The 27,495-nt window shown below is 45.8% G+C and overlaps 2 protein-coding genes across 2 annotated transcripts; one reads left to right on the top strand and one right to left on the bottom strand.

Moving 5' to 3' along the window:
- Nucleotides 1–731: 731 nt before the first annotated feature.
- Nucleotides 732–16,390, bottom strand: LOC149355869 (uncharacterized). The gene is made up of 8 exons (XM_089576210.1): nt 16,280–16,390; nt 15,042–15,250; nt 11,528–11,602; nt 7,553–7,603; nt 7,048–7,140; nt 3,530–3,771; nt 2,326–2,485; nt 732–1,246 (listed from the first exon to the last, which is right to left on the bottom strand). Exons 2-8 carry the CDS (start codon nt 15,247–15,249, stop codon nt 732–734), a joined length of 1,344 nt encoding a protein of 447 aa, XP_089432336.1. The 5' UTR covers nt 15,250; nt 16,280–16,390.
- Nucleotides 16,391–18,235: 1,845 nt separating this feature from the next.
- LOC149355868 (uncharacterized) lies at nt 18,236–20,888 on the top strand. The gene has a single exon (XM_089577709.1). It carries the CDS (start codon nt 18,236–18,238, stop codon nt 20,333–20,335), a length of 2,100 nt encoding a protein of 699 aa, XP_089433835.1. The 3' UTR covers nt 20,336–20,888.
- The last annotated feature ends 6,607 nt before the right edge of the window (nt 20,889–27,495 follow it).

Here is a 27,495-nt window from a genome sequence, read left to right as displayed (position 1 = left end):
GCAAAGGTCTCATACTGGTATCCAACTTTCAAACATTGGTAGCCAGCTTTCAAACATTGGTAGCCAACTTTCAAACATTGGTAGCCAGCTTTCGAATAATGGTTTCCAGCTTTCGAATAATGGCATCCAGCTTTCGAATGATGGTTTCCAGCTTTCGAATAATGGCATCCAGCTTTCGAATAATGGTTTCCAGCTTTCGGATAATGGCATCCAGCTTTTGAACGCTGGCGCATGCAAACCCAGCCGCTGGCTACTGACCAGCATTTTCGATCGTCTTCGAAAGTAACCAGGCTGCGTGGCTGGCTTCTCGCATGGATTAACAAACATATGTAGGGTAAGAACCCTAGGATCTCCTCACCGTCCAGAACTCATCGTTAGGGAATTACGGATTCCCTTATACAACTGTGATGCAAACTATGCACCCTGGTTACTTTTCGAAAATATGGTACAATTCCACCTACCAACCCACAGGAAGGTAAGCAAGAAATGAGGCAACCAAAAGTATTCACAAAATAAGATCTTTATTTTTTCAACACGATAGCTAGGCGGGCGAGTTGGTGATACATTTCAAAAATAGCAGCGCGAGAAACGGGGACGAGGGGTAGAAAAACAAAGGACAAGCACTGATCAGGACAGTGCTTGTCCTGTGTTTTTCTACCCTTCATCCCCGTTTTTCGCGCTGTTATTTTTGAAAATCTTTTTGAAACGTGAGGTGCGCTAGGCAGGGAGGGCTAGGGGTTCGGAAGGGGACACGACTTTGGATGGAGTGCCGGGCTCGTGGTGAAGTGGGGTGCCAGGCTTGCGGTAGGGTGCTGTGCAGGGTTCATGGTGGGGTGCTGGGCAGGGCTAGTGGTGGGGTACTGTGCTTGGGTGCGAGACAGGGGTGGGGTACGTGGCAGGGCAAGGGTGCGGGGCAGGATAGGTGTGCGGGGCAGGACTGGTGTGCGGGGCAGGGCTTGGGTGGGGGCAAGGACTGGGTGGGAGGCAGGACTTTGGGTGGGATGCTCGATTTGGGGTAGGGTGCCAGGCAGGGCCTGGGGTGGGGTGCAGGGCAGGGCGAGCGAGCAGGGGGAAGAGCCAGCGCTGGGCTGGGTGGCTGCCGAGACGGCAGGTTGGAGGGGTTGCCTAAACTCCTCGGCATACCTCCTCTTCCTGCCGCCTCCTCGGTCAACTGACCCCGGCAGCCACCTTCGAATAAATCCCAGTGCTTCAGCCTGGTCAACCCCCTGCTTCTCAGTAATCGCACCTGTGTAAAACAAGTTTACATTAAATACAACATTTAGGGGCATGCGACAGTATTTTCTCAACATCAAATACAAATAGTTTAGCTAAAAACCAAACTGAAGAGGAATCAAACTAATATTCACTACTTGTTCTAATATTCGTACAAAATGAGAATCGTGCCAAATATAGCATCAGTGACGGTGCTGTGTTACAATACTAAAGGCTAACCTCCCAGCAGATAAAAGATGCAACCCTAATCTCCTCTAAGTGGCTGTAACATGAAGTCAGCATATTACATCTATAAGCATAACGTTATATGTACGGGCTATTTTTGACTAATGAGAATAAAATAGAGGCTGCACCTGTGAACAAAACATGGGTGCCTGCTACATATGAGCCATAGCCTCAGAGATCTGCCATCAAAGCATGGTTTTCCGAGCTTGCTTGAGCCCCTATGTGCTGTCCAGATTTCAAGGCCATGTACGAGTCCTGTGTATACTGCTACACAAATGGACCATGCTGTGGCACTGAACTCTTCGTCCCATGCATATGAATTGCGTCAGAATGGCTCATGGCATTGGTGTAGGCGCCGTTTTTGAAACAGCTGAAGAAAAATGCAGCAGGTCTTATTTGAACATTGTGGCAATTGTTTGAAAGCATTCCAGCAGTTGACAACATTATGAACAATTTTGAACAAACAGATTTGATTCATTTGAATAATCCCACACATAGGAGGGTGCTGATTTCACTATTCAAACTGCTGGAATATTTGCATACTCTTGAAATATGTGGCAGCACGTAGTACTGTCTACAGGCAGCAGAAGAATAGAAAATAAAAATGGTTGGTTGGTTGGTTTATGGGGTTTAACGTCCCAAAGCGACTAAGGCTATGAGAGACGCCGTAGTGGAGGGCTCCGGAAATTTCGACCACCTGGGGTTCTTTAACGTGCACTGACATCGCACAGCACACGGGCCTCTAGAATTTCTCCTCCAAAGAAATTCTAGCCGCCGCGGCCGGGATCGAACCCGCGTCTTTTGGGTCAGCAGCCGAGCACCATAACCGCTGAGCCACCGCGGCGGCAAAATAAAAATGAAATATACCTGTCGCCACCGTGCACAGCGTCATGTTGATGAATGCCTTCTTTCCCTTCCGTCCGTGAAGGCTAAACTGCTCCTGCACCCTCACACCCATGATGTTCGTCATAATATTCGACCCCACCTCCCGCAAGGACCGTCCACCCAAGCGGACCAGGTTCCTCTGCTACAAAAATATAAGAAATGCGACACGACCTCTTTTTGGTCATAACACTGTATCTTCAACCGTAGTAGCTACCTGTCAGCACCAAACAGAAAACAAAACAGAAAGGAGACGCAGTTCCGCTGAAGCCCCGGCGAAGCTGAAAAAAAAATGCTTCATAACCAAGTAAGTGTTTATAACCAAATCATGACATGCCACTCCCTTTCTTTGCGAGAGGCTAAAGACCTAAACGAACACTGACTCGTGAAGCAGTCAGTGGGGAAAGAACAGTATTGCACACCTTTATTGCGAAGACTTTAAAAAATTTTCTCGCCCCAACCGCTGGCTCGTTTATACTGAAAATGTGCACTGAACTTGGGTATTGCAGGTAACTTTTGACTCGTAGTAAGTTTGTCAAAAGTACTTGCCTGGTTCAGCCGCACATGATGCAAACCCGTAATCGTTCGGTTCGAAACTGATGAACTGAAAGCCGGCAACCCTAGGTTTTTGACAAAATGGTGTTCGTGGCGCCATCTGTTGTTTACGGAGGAATGCGCCACGACACAAAGTGTGTCGAGATCAACATCACAAGCTGCGCAGGTCCCTCGACGGCACCACTGCCGCCCTTCGTGGCAATCTGGCGTTGGTGGCGGCTTTCAGTTCGTGGATCTCGGTGCAAACGATTACAGAGTTGCATTATTTGCGGCTGATTCAAGTAAGTATCATTGCAAAGCATGCTATGGGACAAAAGTTACCACAGCACACAAGCTCTGTGCCCAGTTTTACCCCAAACGAGCCAGCGGTTGAGGCGAAAAAATGTTTTGAAGCCTTCACGATAAACATGAACAATACCGTATACCTGACCAGAAAAGGTTAATATGTATATTCACATGCCACATTAAGTAGAGATTATGGGTAAGAAAAGCATCATTACTAACCACTGCATCCAACTAATCTTGGCGGGTGACTTATTTGTTAATAGAACTAGGAAAAACAAGCACAAAACCGACATACATTTGTTACTGGTCACTGCAATCACTGCAAAAAACTAAACAAACAGGAGATTACCACAGCAGCGGCCACGCCCGAATCCCGAACTGCTGCTTCCGCTACCTCCAATTCTTCTAGGGTATAGGCAGGTAGGGTGGGCAGCTCCACACTTGGGGCTGGAGGGGCTGAAGCGGGAGCCTGAGCCCCGTTCGCTGCCTCCAGCGCCGCCAGCTTCTCCAAAATCTTCTCATTCTGCTGAGAATTGTGACGCAGCTGCTGGCGCACCTCCAGGAGAAGGTGCAACACCCGCAGAGTGATCGCTGAAACAAACATTTAAGTCAGAGGAGGCTTCTGCACATCAGACAGTGACACATCCACATACAGGATAACCTCAATAATTCGAACTCTGTTGGTTCGAAATCACGGATAATTTGAAGAATTTCTGCAATCCCATTATTTATACTGCAAATTTGATCATATAATTCAAAGCAGCGGCATGCACTAGCCCGGTTATTTGATGATCTGAGATGCCATGCGAGGATGTCCGATCCTGATTTTGCCACAAACTGATGAAGTGACAGCCACTTCCAGCCGCGAGGCAGCGCTGCAAAGCATTGCCGATTAGTAATGCCGATGCTCAATATGCAAAGCACCCCAGTCCCAGTACTCTCAGCAAAAAACGAATCAGCTACGACTTGTGGACCGCTGAAGCATGCGCCTTCAGAGGAAAAGACATGTTATACTGCAACGCAGGCGAGAATACCAGCTTCCACGTGACAGGCTCCCCAACGCTTCGTCAAGACATGGCCAAACTAGAGGCTGTGGTGTGCATGCTTGTTGCTCATCTCCAGCCTGGTCGTGGTCAAGACAGCACCTAGAAGAGGTGCTGGCATCAAAGCACCTCCTGCACCTAACATCGTCAGTGTGTGCTTCACAATGCGACCATTCTGATGTGCCCGCGACAGGTTGACTCGCACGCAATGCCACCCTGCGCCGTTTCTTTGAGTAGTGTGCCATGATAAGAGGGTTAGGTCAACCTTCAAATTAGGATCATTCTGAAATTCGGGATCGACCTGCACACAGAGTTAATCTATCTAATGGTGTCTAAGGTTGTTTGGACGAGCACCAGGTAGTACGCACCCCGTGCTGGTGCCTGTTCACCGGCAGGATGCATGGGGCTCCTTACATAAAAAAAGCTGCTAATTCGCATGCTAATCAGTTCCTCTGACGAAAATTCAAATTGTGCGCTGTTTACCCAGCTCATGTGCGCTGGCGATCACTTCCTTGGACAAGGGGTAGGTAGTACAAGGACACATTTACAACCGTTAATATCCAGGGTGTGCATCGCACCGCAGTATGAAACTACAGAATCGTAGTTTAGTTTGTTGCTTGTCATAGAGGCCACATGAGAGTGTGGAACACCGCTTTTCTGCTTGTTATTTCCAGTGGCTTCAGACTGCTGTCCTTATAATTGCGTAGTTACACATTTGTCGCTTTCAGTTTCGCGTGCGCCGCGATGCCATCCAGTGGGAAACTACAAAACAAAATGCAGCGGTGGGACAAAGCATGCAGGGCTAGGATGTGCAATGACCTTTTTTGGGGGGAGGGCCAGCAAGGGCTACGAGCTGGAGAGTCAACCTTTCTTAGGTAATTATAATGTAATCACAAAGGTAGCATATTCTTGCAACAAAATTTTTGTCTGCGTCCATTTTTTTTTGCTGCGGTCTGTTAATTCGAAAACCCGGTTAATTAGAATATTTTTTGCAGTCCTGATGACTTCCAATTAAATTAGGTTTCACTGTTTATGCCAGTGATGCTGCGATCAGTGTATATGTTGTGCCCTCAAAGTGCTGATATCTAACGCTAATGCTAAGTGCTAATAATTGCCACGTGCATATATATGCAGGCCTCAACCAGTGCGACCCTCTGATTGCTTAGCTTGCCTCGCATTCGACCAGCGTCAGTGTTGCGCTAATGATGATTATGATGGGATTGTCACGCCCTTTGTAGCGAGCAGGCATTTCACAATGCGCTGACCACTGCCTTGACATGGCAGAACCAGCAAGGACAACGCTGCCACTAAGAAGCTTTGTCTGAGCCAGGTGTAGGCATATTTGTACCGGAAACAACCTGCGTGTTTCGAATTTTTGTTGTTTGGGCACTCAATTGCGCCAAACACACTTGAAGCACTCTATTTACCGCCACAGTTTCGAATTCATTTACTATAGTCACACTGATGATTTGCCTTGCTCCTGCGGGGTCCCGTCTCTCCTGCACTGAAACCTGCTCTTATCGCCTTACCTTAACGCCACCGAGACAGTGGGCCGCATATCATGCTCATGTGCGGAGCAAAGCTCGGGTGCGTCACTGGTGTGTGCCACCCGAGCACGATTTGGCCCACGTACCCATGTGCACCCACTAATCATGAAATGAACCACGAGAGATTCCAGCCAGCAGTTGTAGCTGCTCTGTCCGAGCTAGAGAGCTTAACTGCGATGGGTTATATACAGACATCAGTCTGTTTTACAGTATACATATTGCAACCAAGCACTATCCTGGCGACGCTGGAATGCACTACAACCGGCGCCAGGAGCAGGAGTTTCACCTTATTTTAAGCTCAGCAACTACAGCACGCTCCAGTGCAGGAGCAATGTGCTGCAGGAGAGATGTACAGGGAGCATGCATTGCTGGCTGCATTGGCGCCACGCAAAAACAAGGCAGAAAATAAATGGTAACTATATCAAACCAACCGAAAACTATGGTGACATGTTGAGTGTTTCGAGCATATTTGGTCGACAGAGACACGCGGTCGAGTTCCAGCGGCAACAAAACTTCGAAACACACTGGATATTTGCTGCAGAAACATGCCTACAGCTGTCCCAGATAAAGCAAGGAAGCAGTCTGCACATTCCAAAATGCTCACTCACTACAAAGGGCCCAACCATCAGATCATACTATCAATAGTGCAACACTGACACCGGCCGAAAGCAAGGCAAGCAAAGCAATGGGAGGGTCGCACCGGTTAGGGATGTGCACATGCACCTGGCGATTTTAAGCTTTCGTCTGGCTCAGTGAGGCAGTGCTAATACAGTTTTTTCTTGTGCAGCACGCTCCGTTTACTTCTGTCTGCACCAGTACCGAAGTGGAGAGACCACGCAAACAGACAGAACTACGTGCCAGCGCTTTCTCACTGTGCAGCACCTGTTTTCAAGATATGGATATGGTACCCGACCAAATATGTTTGTCTGCCCACACACTCCCTCCAGGCACGCTCTTATACGTAGAAAAATCACAGTCATCGTCACTGGCGTGGTCTCTCCTCTTTTGCTCACAGCTGTGAATGCTGTAGGAAAGCCAAGCATGCCAGTGCTGTCAGTTCCCCTCCCAGCTCCCGCCCTCGTTGCAGTACAGAACTGTGTGTGATCGGCTATGTGTTCCAAACTCTAAGTCCAAAAAAAAGGGAAAAAAATGCTGCAGCGAGTGTTTGCACCAGCAGCAACTATTCATAATGCACAAATTTTGAAACCTGGCAAATCAAGCTTTAGTACTCCAAAAGGTGACACAGATATATGAGTAATGAAAGTCAAGAGCCTCACGATCAGCGGCGGCCTGATGGCTGGTGGCCTCAGCTTCTGCAATGTCCCCGTGCTCCTCTCCCTCCTTATCCCTTTGGGCATTGCAGAATGAGGCTGAAGGCAAACAAGAAATGCAGCATTAGTGGCAATGCAAACAATGTGAAAAACTGCAATTAACAACAGTGCTACTGGTAAATGGCAGGTGAACTTTCCAAGCTTCCTTTGGCAGAACTGAGCAGGAATAAGTGCAAACTTAAACGGGAGGAAAGCGTCAGTACACTGACCACTGTTTTTGAGATGGAAAACTTGTCCTCATCTGCAATTTGATGAAGGCGCTTAACTACCTCTTGTTAAAGCAGTCAGCATATGGAGTCCTTCCTCCCTCCCTTAGTTCAAATTCACACTTCTCTCCAACACTTGCCAACATAATACATGAGCACACTTCTTACAAGAAAGTGAGTGCCAAAAAGGCTGTGTGAAAAGAATTGAACTCTACAATTGAACACAAAAATTAGTGATGGCTTACGGGGCGATGGCAGTTGAACCGGAGGCTCCAAACGGGCAGCCAATTCATCCCCTAAAGAAGACAGAAGGCGGGTAAGCATACACGTTGCACATTACAAGAAAGAGGATCTTCGACCAAAATTTGTGAATGAATTCACTTATGAAATCTTAAGGAATACATATGTTTATTGCAGATTCCAAAAATGCCATTTGATTACATGCAAATATAAGCCAGCCTCCTTATGTACTCTTTAGGTACTTTAGGTGTTTTAGGTACTCTTTTTTTCCTGATGTCATCGAAATGTGGAATGCTTTGCCAGTTGAAGTTGTTGAGCAATCGGACGTGCACAAGTTCGAACGTTCTATCGATATTTTGTGTCGGGGCCACCCAACTTGATGTTATGAGACATGAATTTTTTCTGTTGTACATTGCATTTGTATTCCCTCCCTGTAACGACCCTCAAGCGAGGGTCAACAGTATCATTAAAATAAATAAAATAAAAATAATACAGTAAAAGCTCGTTGTTTTGACCCCCCCTGAACTCAGAAACCCGGAAAATTGAAACTGCCAACTTAGACTACCCGCCGCGGTGGCTCAGTGGTAAGGTCTACCGAGCCGGAGTACCCAGGTTCGAATCCGACTGCAGCGGCCACGTTTTGATGGAGCTGAAATGCAAGAGGCGCCCGTGTGCTGAGCGATGTCGGTGCATGTCGAAAATCCCCAGATGGTCGAAGTTATTCCAGAGACCTCCACTACGGCATCTCTTTCTCTCTCTGTTCTTTCACTCCTACCTTCCTCCCTATCCTTACCGTACGGTTCAGGTGTGAGATATATAAGGCAGATACTACGCCATTTCCTTTCCTCAAAAACCTATTTACTACTTAGTCCTGGCCAAAGGTGCTTTACCGTATGTACTGAAATGTATCGAGTTTTTTAACCAGAAGTGAAAACACAAAGTCCGCCCTTGCATTATAATCGAGTATAATTAAAAGAAAAATTTACACTATGCCTAATTTATGCAAATGTTTGTTGAAGGTGCAGGACAAGTTAGTCCCAAAGTTCAGGAAACGAAAAAAAAGAACAAGAATGAAGTTAGAATACCGCATTGGCTTACCAACAGAAAGTCTGAGCCACAAGTACTTAGCTGAGGCGGCGGCACGGCACCTCACATATCAGAGTAGCAGCAAAGCAGCGAGAACCTATTCACCAGAGATGGCTCCCTAGCACACTGAGCGCAAATTCCATGCACCTTCCAGAGGAAACACAGTACAACACACAAGGTTGTAAAGGCCATTGTTTTGCTCTCTTAAAGTTCAGTGAACACTATAACACCTGCAGCACCACTGATGTCACAAGCTAACGCTAGTGATCAGATTCCGGAGCACGGAAAGCTTAATGCTGCTGTTGCGCCCGAAAAGGTGCCCTCGCTGCTCTTCTCCGTTCCTGACAGACTTTTCGCTAGCATCAAATTCACGAAATTTTACAGCGGCTCGAAGCGTTGGATGATAGCTCTTTTAAATGCTGCCAAGGACGACCACTGGCATTCGGAAGGCTCACCCTCGTGGTTGAGACTGCGAGAAGTTTCAGTTTTGAAAAGAAGTTGACATAGCGACAGCATGGCGGGAATCCTTGATTATCATATTGGTCTTATCTGATCTTTTTCACTACTCTCATGACAAAAGGGGCACGCAAAACTTTCCCGTGGTAACGCTGTTAGTAACTCCTGTACAGGCACGTCCTTAATTTTCTATGAAAGTGAGCCACAGGAAAGCCATTTCTTTTTTTTATACTTGCTAGTAAATCTCTGTCGAACTTCAGCCTCGTTTCTCACATCACTATTACACACTCTTTTTTTCCTGTTTTGTGTACACAAAGTCGACCACTGTGTTACTATCGTGGTCGCGTAACATTTGAGTAAATACAATATGTCTATGGCGCCATACCGATGATTAATTCAGATGCTATGGGTATTGCCCCGGTTTATTTGAACGGGCCCCTGACTGAAGGCAACATACAGGGGTGGTATAATATAATGATTCCCAAACCAATCCCAATCCATTTTTGAATTTCCCCATTTGCTCATTGGTTGTAGAGACGCCACGCCCCTCATTCACTCTTGGTTATTTGTTGAAGTCTAGGGCATGGTGTCACTCCAGTGAATGGCAAAGGATGGGAAAGTCAAAAGTGGAACCAATTCAGGAAGGAATTGTTATATTATATCGAACCGGTATGACTGGCATGGCAAGATGAATTCCATGCTGCAGAGTAGCTTTCGAGAGTAGCTGAAACTGTGCGCTTGTCATGTGCCATTTGCTGTTTGTGCAGTGAAGTCTTCTCGCCGCTGACGGTGCCACTTGTGAGGGGTTTGACACAGCAGCAGTGCTGCGCACCGTGTTGAACCGCACAGTATGCCAGGAAGGCCCTTGTGATCTTGAGCAATTCTACTTAAACACTCTCAACAGTTTGCCCAAAATAAATCATTAATGGAAACATGAAAAACTAGTCAGTGCCAAGCTGTTATCTGAAAAGCTGGGAACCCATCACCCAGTCTTACAAAATAAGTTTATTGTCATGGAAGAACTTCTGAAGTTTTTTCAAGGTCATTAGACATTTAAACTATTTATGTTCTTGGTCCATTGAGGTTCAAATTAACAAGCTTTTACAGTATATGCAATGCAATGTTGTTCTCATTGGCTTTAAAGAAATCTTCACTGCAGGCAACTTACAAAATGCATACCACTGCCTTGTAAACAATGCAATACGAGTAATACGTCACGCTGGCTGTCATAAAATTTCTGTCAAGGTTTTCAAGTGGTCAGTTTAGAAATGAGAAAGGAAGTTCTTGGTTCCATTTCCACAAGTTATGCGATTAGCAAGGTGATAAATTTGCCCTTATTACATTCCTTGCTGTCACGACAAATTAATGACATCCATTTAAGCAAGTTTGGAGCAGTAAAATAATCTTAAAAGCTTCAGACAAAAAACGTGCAACATAGTAATCATATGCACAAGGGCTTCTTTTACATAGCATTAAATGGCATAACTGGAATCGGCACACAGAACCACATGTTCCATGAAGATCTCGTAACTGAGACTTCATAAATACCGTATTTACTCGCATAATAGGCGCACCCAGAACTTTGCACTTGATCAATACTGTATGTACACAACTGCAAGCCGACGCCCTCCCGCCTCCCCCATCTCAGGTGAAGAAAAAAGAAGACACTCGTGCACATTCCACAACCCGAGCTTATTTTAACAGCTGGACTGACTACTAGTCCTCACTGGAGCTACTGCCGTCGCAGCTGCTGCGGACCCACAGCACGCACAACGACATCGCATGGAACAGCCACACGCAGTTTACAGGGATGCTCACTTTAAATGTCTGTTTGGAAAGCTTCATCTCCAGCTGGAAACTTTCCCGACTTCAGCCCACGAAAACCACGGCACTTGGAGTCACATACGAAAATTTAGGCACGCCCAGTCGCAACTGCTGCATTTCTCCGCCACGTCGATTTCAGGACCGCTGCACACTTCCTGTGTTTGAGAGCAAACTCCCAGCCGTGTACCTATTAAGGTGCTTGCCCATTGTGGAAAAATTGCACCGCTCTGCAGTGGCACACGAAAGCTACAATTACAATAAACTAACACGCTACCACAGATCCCGTGCTACAGTGCCTAGAATTCTAGTTGCTGTACCCGTGCCTTCGACAGCCACAAAAAGCTTTTTTTTTAAAATTTAATCTTTCCTTCGGTAGACCATGGTAAGGCCCTTACACGTGTGCGTTTATATGGTACGTTCAGTTTTAAAGTGCGAGAATGCGAGACGAAAAATTTTCTGAAATTTTACCCCGAGTTAGGCGCACCCTGAACTTTGAGCCAGACCTTCTGAAAAAAAAAAAGTGCGCCTATTATGCGAGTAAATATGGTCATTCTTTTTCTCTGAGATACTCTTCCTCCATTAATTTATTTACAAATTTAGATCTTTTCAATTACCAGAAACTGCAGAGCTCTCTACTGCAGAGTTGTATTGGTATCGCTTGACTTTTCTCTCTGCGTTCAAGTAGGTGCCTGAAAAAAAGGGAAAATCTCAGGTATGCTGAAAGCGGCATTTTCCACAAAATCAAAGGACATGGCAGTGACACACCGACAGACATGAGGCAGTACTCACATGAGGCAGTACTCGTACAGAACACAAAAGCAAAAGCCTGGGCTCTTGCTAGGTCAACCCCTGATTAAGACACATCTGAGTGCAAGCAAAAGTCAGACTACACTTGGACGTCAAAAAAAAAATCCAAACGCCTCACAAACACTGATAAAACAAGAAATTACAACATTTTATAAAATTCTAGACATTAATGCGCTGGCACAGATGGTATGCTCTTTCAGGTATCCAGTGCAAAGCCTGAGAGGAATGCATGTTTGTGATTTAAAAGAACAGTACAGCCCTGGGGAGAGTACACACACACACGCACGCACACACATGGGCAATGAAGTGCCACATACAAAACAAAAATGAAAATTGTTTTTGAGGAAAGGAAACTGCACAGTAACTGTCTCACATATCTCAGTGGACACCCGACGTGCGTAAGGGAAGGGATAAAGGGGGTGAAAGAAGCGAAGAAAGATAATTGCCCGTATTCCAAACCACTCCCTAAGCTTAGAGTATTTCTTGTAATCATTGTTTCACAGAGATTTGAGCTGGTTGGGTCATATTTAAAACTTTTACCAGCGCTGCAAGTGGGGACAGGGAACAAGGAGAGATGGAAGGAGAAGCGCTGCTAACTGCTAGTAGCGCCAGTTGTTAGTAGCGCTCGTCCTTCCGTCTCTCCTTGTTCCCTGTCCCCAGTTGCAGCGCTGGTAAAAGTTTCGAAAACAATCATTGCTTGCTCCAGCTACAATACACAAACCAGGAGCTACCAGGAACAGTTATGTGTGGCTTTATTGTCGTTCCCAAAGCTGCACATAAGATGTGAAAGACAGCGTAGTGGAAGGCTCTGAAATAATTTCCACCACCTTTAATGTGCACTGAAATCACATGGTACACACACGGCTTTTGAGTTTGCCCTAAACCAAAGCGTGAAAGAGAAACTTATTGCTGCATGATGCCTGTGACTAACCTCAAGTTGAAAAAAAAGAAAAAGTGCACTACATATTGATGAGTTAAACTATCCACAGGAATCCGGCACATCTATGATCAACTTTTCTAACATTGCTTTTCTAAAAGAGATCCATGATTGGGCTGGTGAACAATAACATCGCTGCAGATTATATGTAGTCCGCATGCTTTCCCCATTTTGCATTCAAGTATTACACAAATATTCCTCAAAGCGACAACTCTATCCAGTTTGTTTCCTATTTTAGAACTGATTTTTATTCGGGAGCAAAGAACTTCACTTATTTACAAGGACACCGGATTGAAAAATTTAACTTTTTTCCTCAACAGACCTCATTGGAACTCTTAACATGAAATGCCAAAAAAGGACTGATCACTGTTTGAAAACGAAACACAGTGCAGCCCAGCCCAAAGCATCTACCACACACTGTTTTGGAATTCAGCTCATCTATTACGCTCAACTCCAACCACTTTTTGAAGAATAAAAACCCAAGAAGGAACTGGCAATGGCCTATACATCACTCGCACATGTTGACAGTTCAGGCTCGCAAAGCAAGCACTTGCTATATTTGAGAACGCCCTAGTCTGGATGCATAGCTGTTTACCACTGTGATGCAGCTTGATGTCTTAATTCAGTTTACTTTAAGCAGTATGACAAAATAAAAGGTGCATGTGCTTGGTCCTTTGTAGCTTGAAAAGCTCACGAGACCAAGTCTACTATGCTTCCAACTGCAAATTGAAATGTGTGATGGCACCGATCCTTACAAACTGCATCTGCCAGAATGCTGCGCTGAATGTGATGCACTCGCATCGCTAAATTGCTTTGTCTTCTCGAGAAATCACTTCACTTTGCAGATGACAAGTCCTTGTACGGCTATGTATAATTACTTTACCAGCAGATGGGTGAATGGCATAGCAACAAAGCAGCTTGCATCAAAGCGTGTCATCATTCTTAGTGAGTTAATTTACAGCCTTTTCATATGTTGCTACTGAAGTAAAACTTTGTATTCGTTCAAACTCACTGCATTCATGCTCATTTTGTTCCTGTAAGACAATGATTGCTTTGTTTTCTTTTGTGCTATGGTTTCACTGCTTACGACAGCCGTACGGGGCTTGCAAAAAGTGAGGTAGTGTTCAGAAAAAGAACTGCATAAATGAGGATATGATCAGCAAAATTTTGGCAACTTTCAAATCTATACAAATGAAAGCTCAAGCTGAATGTTTCCTGGGGCTGCTCTGAACTGCGTTGAAACCTATAGTGCAGCTCAAGCAATGTTCCAGGCTCTGTGGATGGAGCGTGCTCGCTGCAACAGCATCCCACTTGCTATACTGTCAGTAATAAGGGAGTAATTACTCACTGGCATCCACCCACACGCAGCCATACGGCTACAAAGGAAAGCTGTACAGCTTTCTCAGAAACTTCATATTTAAAGTAGTTTTTCTTTAACTACGAAGTTTCTGAGAAAACTGTATAGCTTTCCTTTGTGGCCGTATGGCTGTGCTTTGGTGGATGCCAATGAGTAATTACTCCCTTATTACAAATTTACTCCACCTTGGGGTATTCCCCTAAACATTTGACCTATACTGTCAGTGCTTACAGCAATGGAAATATGAAGATGTCGAGGCAGTAGCCTACATAGTTGTCCATGACCGGGCAGCAAACAGGGTACCCAGTCGAGGTTTGAGTTTATAATCTGCATGTCCCTCCTTGAGAGTGGACATGTGAACATTCACTGCACTGTTGAGCACACAGCTATCGAGAAAAGCTTGCCTGTACATTGCTGTGCAAAACAATCTCGACGGCAGAAGGAAGAAGAGGCTTAAGTGCCTCAGTAAATGTTGTAAACATAGGTATAACTAGAAAATATCCTTTCCTCCGATTATTCATTTTTCAAAGCATTTTTGTTGACGACCTGTATGCACAACAGCCTTATTCCTGTGCACTGGTTCATGATAACTGCAGGCAAACTAGCCTTTTTGCCGTATGGCTATTCCTTCTCTTTAGCAGCAGACCTTTGGATTCTTGCTCTGCAGCCCAAAACACCTCAAACAGCCATGGTAAAGCCAGAGACACATCCACAGACCAGATCTCGCCGTCTTAAACCCTTACACTATGATCCTTGGGAGCAGCAAGTGTTCTCAAAAAGTGGCGGCTTCCCATCCCCTGGTTTCGAGATGCAACATTCATACTGCCCATGTAGAGTTAATGCAAATTAAGTAAAGACAACACTTTATACATGTAGTGGGTGAGAATGCATCCACCCTCTTGCTTTCGCAGATATGTGACAAAGCAGCAGCTGGGAATGAAACTTCTCGGCAGGCAGTGAGCTTTCCACAACAGCAGACTCATCATTTATGCCCTCATTGCATAATGTCTATAATGCAATTACTCACGGCTCCTGGCGACAACAGACACAGGAAACTGTTGCCACTCGCCGTCAGCAGAGGCTGGGTCAGCCTCCTCCTCTGCCAGGCGGAGGACGTCAACTCCTCTTGTGACAGGCCACTGGCATGAACAGTGGTCTTCTGACAGCCACGTCAGGGGGACAGCTGCCACACTGTTTTCCTCTGGAAACCTCACCACAGCAAAGCGCTTAGGCATGCTGCACAGAGAAGACAGGGTTCAAAAAGGACGGCTGGGAAGCATAAATTTCACACACACTCGCAATTCGACATGCCGTTCCATACATTGCGCATGCAACGCTTCAATGTCAGTAGCTGAACACATCCAACTACTCGCCTATCAATGGCGGTGCACGAGGTTCCCAAAGCGACATCGGCGCGGGACGCCGTAATGGAGGGCGCCGGTAATTTCCGATATCTGGGGGCCTTACACGTGCACTGGCATCGGACAATACACGGGAGCATTGCGTTCACCTCCATCAAAGCGCGGCCGCCACGGCCGGGATCGAATCCGCGTTCTCCGGCTCAGCAGTCGAGCGCCCTAACCACAGAGCCACCGCGGCAAGGCTCGCCTATCAATTAGCAAAGGAAACGTGAACTGCCGCGGAATTATGCCTTAATGCAGCACTGAACATAGGAACTCGGCGACACATCAAGAAAATACTAGAGAGAGAAGCTACGCTACATCTTACGCAATTACTGTCGCGTATAGGAAATCGTGTTAAGAGGTAGGGGAAAAAAACATGCCTAATCGCATTTTAGATCGCTAAATCACACAACTGAAGCAAGAATTCAGCGCCAATGAGAGCAAATACGACCGTGACAAGCTACGCCATTGCACGTGGCAACCAAGTCGCGTGCAAAAATTCGCGTTTGGTGCTAGTGGAGAAAAATAAGCCCAAATCGCATTTTTCGGCCGTCTCTAGAAAACGCTCACAGCAGTTCAGTAGAAAGGGCTTGGCATGCATTCACTGTTATCGCTCCAGCGCGCACGGCTGCGCTGAGCGCGTAGCACCTTCTCTTTTTCTTATTAATTCGCCTCTCAGTAATTGATCTGCACGGGGAAGCGATAGGGACCCTGTCAGGACCTATTCAACAATCCCGCGCAATTTTCTTCCGAATTTTCTCAGTGAAACTTTGAGCAACTAACCACAGGTATTCGGCAGAACACAATCACGGCATTAACCTAACCAAAGCAGGCGACGTAACAGAACAGCAGGTATACTTACGCGAATCGACTTTACGGCTCGCACGATGATTTCAAATGGGGATCTTCCGCTTGAAAAACACGTGCGGGACAATCGAACTCGCACGTGTGGAGCGCGGACAGCACGTTGAGATCGAGGAAGAACACGCGTCATGGAGGTCTTTTTCGAAAAAAAAAACACATTGAAGCCTACCGTTGACTAGCGCCACTACCCTCAATTTTTGGCGTATTGAAACTGATGCGTAGGTAAAAAGCCTTACAATTTTTTTCCCTCCCAACGAAGCGGCCACAGGCGACAAACAGAAAAATTTTCAATTTTTTGTTTTGCAAGTTCTTTATGAGAAGTTTTAGCGCCACGGTGGTTCAGGTACACTGTGGGCTCAGGTGTATGGTCACAAGTAAAACTCGTTGAAGGGTACACTTCTGAAAAAGATCGTCATGATAGGACAAAAAGGTCACTGGAAGTAAGGTAGCAGATGCATATTTAGTTTCCGCATTTCCCCCGTACCGAGGAGTATGCACCCGGAGTATACTGAATGTTACGAGACACCAAATGAAATGCGAATAAATGTATAACGTACGGCGGAATACGGTGACAGGGACGCGATGACAGCAGTAATCGTGGACAATAAGCTAGGAGTAAGAGCGTGCGCGTCAATTCGAACGAGGCTTCCAAAGGAAGCTGAAGAAACAGCAATGACTCAGCAACTACACGCAGTCAAATATCGAAAGTCGTTGTTCGAATCTTGCAGCAATCCCCGAGCCCATAAGGCATATGTAGTAGCTCACGATAAAAACGGTGGGCACGGCACTGCCCGAGGACTTACAGCGCTTTCATCCAAAGTCCCGCAGGAGGGACAGCGAGAAAAGCTAAAAAGTAAATAAGAGGCACCTACCACACTGTTTCTTCCACCGTGACCTACCATAAGAAAATTGATTAAATATTTTTATTGCTATCACGATTCCTTGATCTGTGACCTATTGGGAGGGGGAGTAGAGCAGAAAAGTTCACATGTGGTGGTCCACGCTGGTGGCGCGCGCAAATGAAGCCCAGAAGGACTGAACACTGAACAGAACAGACGTGTCCTTGGAGCGAGCGGAGTTTCGGAGAATGCTGCACAAGATACACCGCAGTAGATATCAGAATAAATGTCCATTATGTGTTGCATGCATGGGCGTCTCAAGAAATAAACCTACCACTACTACACAAAAGGTTTGGTTTATGGTTTATGGGGGTTTAAAATCCCAAAGCGACTCAGGCTATGAGGGCCGCCGTAGTCAAGGGCCCCGGAAATTTCGTCCACCTGGGGTTCTTTAACATCGCAAGTACACTATACAAAAGGACGCGAAAACATGCAGGCCTGCACGATGACGCGCCTTTGCCAGTGCCATGACTGTTGCCCTAATTCATGACAGCAGCCTTTGACGGTTATTGCAACATTCGTCCCCACGTTCACACTTGGCTATTCGGTGCACAGGAAGCGCGGAACGACAGGACCTACCAACGGCGCATGCAACGGGATTATGTCCAGCGTCACCATATACCGGCGTATATGAGCTGCTAAAACATATTTTCGCCGTAACAACCGAGCACTTGAACATTGGGAGAAAGTGCTGTCCAGCAGACCGAGAGAGCAAGAGATAACTGGCCTGAAGAGCAATTAAAGGAGGTGGCAGAATCAAATGGGGTCCTTTTTAAGCACTCCACCCACGGTCAAAAAACCTCTACAGAGTTTTGATCATGAATTCATTTATTAATCATTTATTTATGAATTCCACCTTCCTCTACGCTGCTAACGTCGCTGACGCTGCTGGCTTTGGCTACTGCTGGCTGCCTCGCTGCTTTGGCTATTGCTGGCGCTCTCCTCTTTTCCTCTTTTGTCGTTTGTCCCTGCACGCGGTCGGTCCTCGTTCGTGGTCATCGTTTGTTCGACATTTGGGACTGCTTGGAACTGCGCAGCTTTATTTCAGCTACGCGATGCCATCGAAGTGGCAAAAGTACCGCACCGTGAGGAAGCAGTATCTACAAATCTTGGAGGAACTCGGCATCCCTGAAGTCGCAGCCAAGCCTTCCCCTGCACTCCCTCCGATGCGACGAGGTTGCGAAGAAGCCCCCTCGGAAGACTTGTGCGGCATTCCAGGCCCGTCACCCTCAGGATCAGGGGCAAGCAAGCGGCTGAAAATGCAAGTCGGCGCCGACGGTGCTTGCGCCAGCGGCAGCGGACTAGCCGACGAAGTAGACTCTCAAGGAGGACGCTTGCCCACATCACGTTTAGAAGGCGGCGCAGATGAGGGTGATCGTTCAGCGCAGAACAGCCAGTGCAGCGACTCTAGCGAGAGTGACTCAAATGACAGTGAGTCAGATGACAGCGATAGCAGTGAAGTAATGCCTGCTGATGCTGCATCCCCAGTCAACCCAGCGGGCAGCCAGCAAAGTGAAGCTTTCTTTCAAATGCCTGTGGAAGCAGAGCTTTCTCCAGCACAAGAATTAGCCCTCATTGCAAGCAAGCATAATATGACTCACACATGCCTTAATGACGTCCTCAATTTTTGCCGCCGGCAAGGGATCGCAGGCCTTCCCAAAGACGCAAGGACCTTGATGAAAACCGAAAGAAAAGCCAACCTGGAGCACGATGGGTCTTTTGTGCATTTTGTCCTTGCGGACGGAATTGCACAGGCAGTTGGGCATGAACCTGTGCCACAAAATGTCCAGCTTCATGTGAACATTGATGGACTGCCATTGCATAAAAGCACCCAGACTGCGCTGTGGCCTATTTTGTGCCGTGTTACCAACATTACCGCTTCTGCACCTTTCATGGTCAGCGCATACTGTGGTGCAGGGAAACCGCCGTGCCTTGCAGACTACCTGGCCCCATTCCTCAAAGAAGTTGACCACCTGACCTGTCATGGACTGGTCATCAAAGGAAGTCATGCGAATGTTACTCTCGCTGCTGTAATCTGCGATGCCCCTGCTAGGAGCTTCGTGAAAGCCATTACTGGCCATAGTGGCTATCACGCATGTGAACGCTGCAGTCAGAAAGGGTGCTACCTTGAAGGCAGGCTCACGTTTCCTGAGCTGCATGCACCGCAGCGCACAAATGAATCATTTCGTTCCCAGGCAGACGAGCGGCACCACACTGGCGTTTCGCCATTTACATCTCTAAATATCGACATGGTGGCATGTTTCCCAACGGAATACATGCACCTCGTCTGCCTGGGCGTGATGCGGCGCCTTCTCAGAAACTGGGTCTGCAAAGGACACGCAGCAAGGCTGGGCAGAGTTCAAAGGGCTGAGCTCAATAACAGGTTACGAGAAGCAGCCACAGACTTCCCCAGCTTCTTTCAGCGGAAGCCGAGGGGAACTGAAGAACTGGACAGATGGAAGGCAACGGAATTTCGTTCATTTCTCCTTTACCTGGGGCCAGTTGTGCTGAATTCTATTTTAACAAAAGAGCAGTACGAGCACTTTGTGATTTTTCATGTGGCTGTACGCATACTCGTATCGCCAGAACATCATGCAGCACTGAACGAGTTTGCTCGGGACTTGCTCATGTATTTTGTGCAGGAGTTCGGCAAGCTGTATGGACCCAAGCAACTTGTCTACAACGTTCATTCGCTTATTCATCTGCCACAGCAATGCCTGGACCATGGGCCTCTGGACAGCTTCAGTGCTTTCCCATTTGAAAGCCATCTTGGGAAAATGAAGAAGCTGCTACGGACGTCCAGCAAGCCTCTAGCGCAGCTAAGCAGAAGAATGTCGGAGAAAAGACTGCTGCCACACCATAGCACGCAGCAAATGGAGAGGAGTGTGAAGGTAGGGGAGTGCTACCTTGTAGAAGATCGCCCTGTTGTCATCATCGATGTGTATGAAAATACTGTCAAGGCTGGCATTTTGCCCAATGCCAAGGATTTTTACAAGACCCCACTCCCCTCATCAAGGCTGAACATTTGGCGCTGCCGTGCTCTTGGCGATGAGATAATGACCTGGCCCCTGTCAGACATCAAAGAGAAGGTCCAATGCCTGAAGTTGAGATATAAGCGAGGGCATGTCATTTTGCCACTGCTTCACCTGCACTGAAAGCCAGAATTGGTATTGGCAGAACCTTTGTCATAAGTTCGGTTTGGTTTATTGGGGTTTAACGTCCCAAAGCAACTCAGGCTATGAGGGACGCCGTAGTGAATGGCTCTGGAAATTTCCACCACCTGGGGTTCTTTAACGTGCACTGACATCGCACAGCACACGGGCCTCTAGAATTTTGCCTCCAAAGAAATTCAACCGCCGCGGCCAGGATCGAACCCGTGTCTTTCGGGTCAGCAGCCAAGCGCCGTAACCACTGAGCCACCGCGGCAAGCCTTTGCCATAAGTAATATGTTCCGTATGAAGGGAACAGCTCAAAGTATGCATCATTCATCTTGACTACCTGGGTTTGGTTTATGTGCACTGACATCGCACGGCACACAAGCATTTTTGCATTTCACCTCCATCGAACTATGGCTGCTGCTGTTAGGATCAAACTTGTGTCATTGAGATCAGCACAGGGATGCCAAAGCCACACTGCTTCTGTATTTTGCATCTATCGAAATGCAGCACAGCTTGCATGTGACTTGTAGCTTTGTGCTTAGTAGCAGGATGCCACTACCATTCAGACAGCTAGCAGTTGTGCTGGCATAAGCCACTGAAGATATATGACACAGCTTTGGAGTCATCCTTTCTGAGGTGCATGCACCAAAATGTGTGTGTATGTACCTTTCTACATCGACATCTCCAGCCCTGAAGCCTTTGAAGAAACCTTGCCTGGCGCTGCTTTCATCTCTGAAGATAACGGCCCTTTTCGGGGCCCCCCAAAATCTGCTGGCAGGGCTGCAGCTGCGCCTCTGAAAACCACGTGCTCCTCTCGAAAATCATCTCAACTCAGTAGTGTACTACAGAAAGCAGACTAGTATGGGGTATAACTGCTTGAAAGGAATGTGTAAATGAACTTTATTGCAAAAAGTCACAACTGACTAATGTAGAGCTTGAACATGAGATAGAAGTAGTGTGCTATAAGTAAAGCCTCGGGATGTAATTTTCTAATGTCCTTTTACGTGAGGAACCCATCACTGTTCCCTGCACTCCCCACATGCAAAAATATATTTCTGCCAGCAGTGTGCAGGTCACTGCTGATGTAGAGCAAGGGCAGTTGTTTGTATGCCATGCAGCCCTGGCCTCATGTCGTTAGGCTATGGCTATTTCTTAAGAAGAGGCAACATCCAAAGTGTGCGCTTTTCTCACTGCACCTCTTTCAACAATTCTGTGCGCTGTTGGTCTCGTATAAGGTCACTCCCATTCTTCTATGGTGACATGCTGACATTAATGCACTGGTTGCAAAGTGCGTCAAAGCTTGGGGAGGGACTATTTGAGCGAGTATAATTTTGGAAAAAGTGTTTGCTCCAGGCTCTCGTTATAATATGACATCTTTAAAATAATTCACCTAATCAAGCAAGATATAAAAGTCGGAACTCACTGCATACCTCTCATACTTCACAGCTTCAGGACTGATTGCCTCATAATCATAATCATTTAATGCTTCTGAAAGAAAATCATACCTTCAGGGCTGGTTGCCTCCTTGCCATAATCATTGAATGCTGTTGAGAGAAATTGAGGCCTGTAAATAGTGCGGTTTATTGAAGTCCCTGCTTATGACATAAAACAGACTATTTACCCGATTAAAACTGTTTGACTGCAACATACAACGACAGCTTTCAGTCGAGAAATATGAAAGTGCTGGTACTTTGTGAACACTATGCTTCAAAGCAGAGGTGCTTGTGCCATCCCATTTTCTAGAAAGAAAATATTACATGATTTTGAATGAATAGAGGAACCCGCTTGATATGCCTGTAAGGGCTAGCGAGTGCTTCGATTCTAGCTCGTAAACTGAATTTTCTGTAGCAGCTGTCAGACTACATGGTGACTGGCCAGCAATGGTTGGTCAGTCTAGCATGGCACATGGCCAGAGCCTCATGACTTAAGACCCCTACTGAAAGAGTGATAACTTGAAAACTTCTTGATAACTCAGCTGTTGTTATGCCCCGTAGTCACCATGCCCCGTACCATGCCCCGTAGTCACGTATTTTGCATGCCCCCTGACAAAGCATATGACAAAATGTGTCTTGGAGCTGGCGTAGTGATGTATATTGCTTCAGTCTTGAACAGCAGGCTGGAGACCAGGCGGTAGGTGACTATGGCATAGGTTCTAGGAATAGCAGGGGAGAGCTATTAGTAGAGTTCGCAGATAGAAACATTTTACGGATCATGAATACCTTCTTCCGCACGAGAGAACAGGAAGCGGACGTGGAAGAGCCCCGATGGTGAGACTAAAAATGAAATAGACTTCATACTGTGCACTCACTCTGGCATCGTAGAGGATGTGGAGGTCCTTGGAAAGGTCCGTTGTAGCGAGCACAGAATGGTGAGGTCTCATATTAGCTTTGATTGGAAGAGGGAACGGAGGAAACTAGCGAATCAGAAGGCTATTAACGAGTTAGCATTGAGAGGGAAGGTAGAGGAATTCAGAATATCACTGCAGAACAGACTTTCAGCTTTAAATGAAGAAGACAACCGTAATGTTGAAACAATGAACGGTAGTCTCACAGCTATCGTTACGGAGTGCGCCGCAGAAGTAGGTGGTAGGATGCTTCGACAGGATACCAGAAAGCTACCTCGGGAGACTAAAGATCTGATTAAGAAACGGCAAAGTATGAGGACATCTAACTCCACAGACAACGAGCAGAGCTATCGAAGTTAATAAATAAGCAAGGTAGTCGACATAAGGAAGTTCAACATGGAGAAAATCGAGCATGCTCTAAAGAATGGAGGTAGCCTAAAAGCAGAGAAGACAAAACTAGGTATAGGTAAAAACCAGATGTATGCGCTAAAAGACTAAGAGGGCAATGTCATTAGCAATATGGATAAGACAGTTAAAGTAGCTGAACAGTTTTACACAAATCTATACAGTAGCGAATGCAATCAGAACATTACTGAGAGAGGCAGTTGAGCACAGCAATGGGAAATCCCGCCAGTAATGAAGGAGGAAGTAAAGAAAGCCTTAGGAGCAATGCAAAGGGGGAAATTTAAGCAGCTGTTGAGGATCAAGTAACAGCAGATTTGTTGAAGGACGGAGGAGAGATTGTGCTAGAAAAACTAGCCACCCCGTATACGCAATGCCTTGTGACCTCGAGCGTACCGGAAGCTTGGAAGAACGCTAACATTACCTTAATTCATAAGAAAGGAGACGTCAAGGACTTGAAGAATTACAGACCGATCAGCTTACTGTCCGTTGCCTACAAGGTATTTACTAAGGTAATCACTAATAGAGTCGGGACAACCTTAGACTTCAGTCAACCAAATGATCAGGCAGGCTTTCGTAAAGGATACTCGACAATAGATCACATTCACACTATCAGTCAGGTGATAGAGAAATGCACAGAATTTAACCAAACCCTATATATAGTCTTCATTGATTACGAGCGCAGAATATAACCAAACCCTATATATAGCCTTCATTGATTACGAGAAAGCATTCGACTCAGTGGAAACCTCTGCTGTCATGCAGGCATTGCGGAATCAGGGTGTAGAAGAGTGTTATATGAAAATGATGGAAGATATAGCAATTGCACAGCCACCATAGTCCTTCATAAAGTCAGCAATAAAATTGCAATAAGAAAAGGTCTCGGGCAAGGAGACACAATCTCACCAATGCTATTCACCGCCTGTTTACAGGAGGTATTTTGGGGCCTTAAATGGAGAGAGTTGGGGATAAGAGTAATCCACGATTTGCTGATGACATTGCCTTGCTAAGTAACTCAGGACACGAGTTGCAAATCATGATCAGAGTTAGACAAGCAGAGCAGAATGGTGGGGCTAAAAATCAAAATACAGAAAACCAAAGTCATATTCAAATGTCTCACAAGGGAACAACAGTTCACAATTGGCAGTGAGATGCTGAAAATGGTAATTAAGGCAGGTAGGGGCCAATGATCCGGATCATGAGAGAAAAATAACTAGGAAAATAAGAATGGGATGGAGCATATATGACAGGCTCTCTCAGATCATGAATGGCAATTTAAGAATATCTCTCAAGAGAAAACTATATAACAGACAAACGTAATAGGGGACGGCAGTAGGTTAGGTGGGCGGATGAGATTAAGAAGTTTGCGGGGATACAGTGGCGGCAACTGACAAAGGACAGGGTTAATTGGAGAGACACGGGAGAGGCTTTTTCTCTGCAGCGGGTGTAGTCAGGCTGATGATGATGATTGTTAGTGCATGGCAATAGTTGATGTTTTATTTGTGCTTACTATATTTAGGCACACAATTCATGCACTTGTTCTTCAGAAGTTAATGAACATTTAAGCACTATGATTTCTTGCATGGTCTATTAGCAGAAATGTATATTTTGACGAACACAGTAATGGGTTCGTTTATGATGTGAATAAATACAGTATTTTATAGTAAGACTAAAGGTAACCAAGAAAGTTTAGTTCAGTCAGCCTGTTCATCGATACATTGTCCTGCTACAATATAGCTGACCAGGCAAGATTCAATTCTCGGAGCTCAAATGAGTGAATGCATTTCCATCAAATCTTCTTTCATCCTCCTGCAGTGGTTGCAGAGAAATCAGTTACTGTTCTGTGTATGTAACATTGTGTGCTATTTTCATTATTGCTGTGATATCACACATAAACTAGGTAGATCTGTAAGAGTATTTGCCCTTGGCCATTGATGAGGCAGTAAATTCAACACAAATTAAATCAAAGGTTCGTGGCTATTCAGTCAATAAATTTAGGTGCTGCATAATGGATACTGAAGTGCGAAAAGACTAGTGCACGGAAGAAACGCCATATACTCCAAATTTAGGCCCCTCTACAAGATAGCACCACAGCACCAAGGTCTCTATGGCACAATTTCATGATGCAGTATGATATATTACTGAGCAGTAAATTAGACTGTAGGAAGAGGTGCCTTATAACAGCACTGTTCGTGAATGTCAGTGGTTGTTAAACATATCACATTTTTCACATGCAGGCTTTGGTTATTGCTGACACTTAAAATGATGTATTGCAGAGTGAAAAAAGGGGTTAAAAATTAAAAATGCTGCTGAATAGGTTGTTTTGTTACCCTTCACACTTCGCTATGCTTCACTCCAGCAGCAACAGCTGTTCTGATCTGGATAATCACATATGCAAGCAAGCCTGGCCGTGTCAGTTAGGTATGAACATATAGGGTGTTTCACTTAAGACTTTACACAATTTTTAAAATAGGCTTTTTGAGTTAGAAGAGTGCTATTTTGGCATACCATCGTCAGCGGTGTAGGACATCAGAATGCAGGTAAGACGTGCTAACTAGCAGGCTGGTTAACTAATATAGTTATCTTTTTAACTATTAATGTTAGGCTCCTTAATTAACAAATTCTGTCTACATTATGCCAAAACATACGTGCTTTCGAGAAGCTTGCAGGCAAAGCAACCTCTCCATTGTATGCAATTGGTTGAAATGGCCAAAATTTGTTGGGCCACAGTGCCGAGAGTAACCGCGTTTTCAAAATTCTAAAAACTTATATGGATATTAATTATGGTGGGCTACACGCCTCTTAAGTATTAAGGTGCCTAAGAATTAAGAAGCCTCTCTTCTGATTAGTTGTGAATTGTTGGTATAGGTGTGGTTGTGAATTTTGAACCACGCAGGTTGGTGGTTCGCGTAAACTGGAACAAAATGCCACAGTTTGTGGCAAGGTACACTTTGATCTGAATATATGTTGCAACTGTGCACCATTATCCCACTACCTCACTGAGGAACTCACTAGGAATGCATGTGCAAAATGTATTTTAGTGATTTTGTACGCATCTCAGTTAAGCATGCAGTCTTAAAGTTCACCATTTCGTGCCGAGTTTACAGGTTGCTATTCTGCACAGTGAGCCATAGTGCACCTGTAATACAGAATGCTGTGCAATGGGTCAAGTACGTGCTGTAAAAGACCATACACGATAAATTTTGTGGTGCTGCACAAGGCGACTCGTATGCTACCTATACTTGGATGCCTTCTGAATCCCGTCAGAAGTGTGCTGTTGAAATCTTAAAGGTGCTCTGAAATACCTTCTGAGGAGAGCACATCAACTCTCTCAATTGCTGCACTTTGTTGTCATGAACACTGGAGCCAAATAATACACTTCTGCACACAGTCGAGAACCCATAAACACGCTCGAAAGTTGGCGAGCCCTTCCCAGCTACTTTTTCATACTCGCAGCCTCCTCCGTCACTCGCACCTGTGTATACATGTTGAGAGGTGGCTATTGGTTAGATTCTTTCGGACATCAGGCAGCCACCATGAGTGCAGCCAATAAGCGGCGTAGCTTCAGCAGGTCTGGAAGCTCTGGCCCCGGAGGTGAGGCCGGAGGAGGTGCCTCGACCTTCCAGCACGCATATAGTGATGAGAGAACAAGGAAAGGCACGAAGACACTGAAATTAAAATTTTGACTGTAGATAACTCGGCTTCTACAAAGTGCGTTGAGAAAAATTCTTGCTGGACAATATTCACGAAGTGGCATGCTTTAACAGCCTAGGCATACTGCAACTTTATCAGAGCCCCTTTCAGAGCTCCCTTATGGCACACTGGTGATACATCACACTATATTTTTCATATTCAAATGCGACATGTCTCATGCAATTATGCAAGGAGAGAAGGTACATTTGCTTACGTCTAACAAAACCTCAAGATCACAATGGTACAATAGAAATGAAGCACTTGTTTCTTAACAGTGGTTGGATGGACAAATTTAGTAATGAGGTATCAGTTTCAATATTGTTTCAAACGACCATCAATATCCATTATCAATATAACTCAAACATCTATGCCTGGATTACCTAGGTGATGTTACAAAAACTGTGCCACCCTCCAAGACAGGTTGCAGATACAAAATGTGCTTTCTATCAAAATACTGAATCACAGGTTAGCAAACAGGCCACAAGGGCAGCTGATAGTGCATTAATGATGTGTCCGAGGAAGCTGCAAGAGAACAACAATTACGTGCATCATCTTGAAGAGTGTTGGGATGCGAAGACCAAAAAAAGCGCACTCTATTCCTCCTATGGTACACCTCAGCCTTTGGCACAGTATGTGTGGTCCGCTGTCTGAGACGATCCTATTCCGTGGAATCGCATATATCTGGCGTGTACTCCCGCTGACTTGGCGTAGCACTGTA

This window comes from Amblyomma mixtum, chromosome 3, assembly GCF_055824585.1.
Source record: "Amblyomma mixtum isolate Tamu chromosome 3, ASM5582458v1, whole genome shotgun sequence".
NCBI classification, from domain to species: Eukaryota; Metazoa; Arthropoda; class Arachnida; order Ixodida; family Ixodidae; genus Amblyomma; species Amblyomma mixtum.
Note: the sequence above shows the minus strand (reverse complement) of the source record. Positions and strands in the feature narration are given on the sequence as shown.

Bases quoted from the DNA above. Each gene is read 5' to 3' on its own strand.
- LOC149355868 (XM_089577709.1), top strand. From the start codon at position 18,236: ATGCCATCGAAGTGGCAAAAGTACCGCACCGTGAGGAAGCAGTATCTA.
- LOC149355869 (XM_089576210.1), bottom strand. From the start codon at position 15,249: ATGCCTAAGCGCTTTGCTGTGGTGAGGTTTCCAGAGGAAAACAGTGTG. The intron at 2,486-3,529 runs GTAATCTCCTGT...ATATTTTTGTAG, and splicing joins CGGGCGTGGCCGCTGCTGTG to CAGAGGAACCTGGTCCGCTT. The intron at 1,247-2,325 runs GTATATTTCATT...TGTTTTACACAG, and splicing joins GCTGTGCACGGTGGCGACAG to GTGCGATTACTGAGAAGCAG.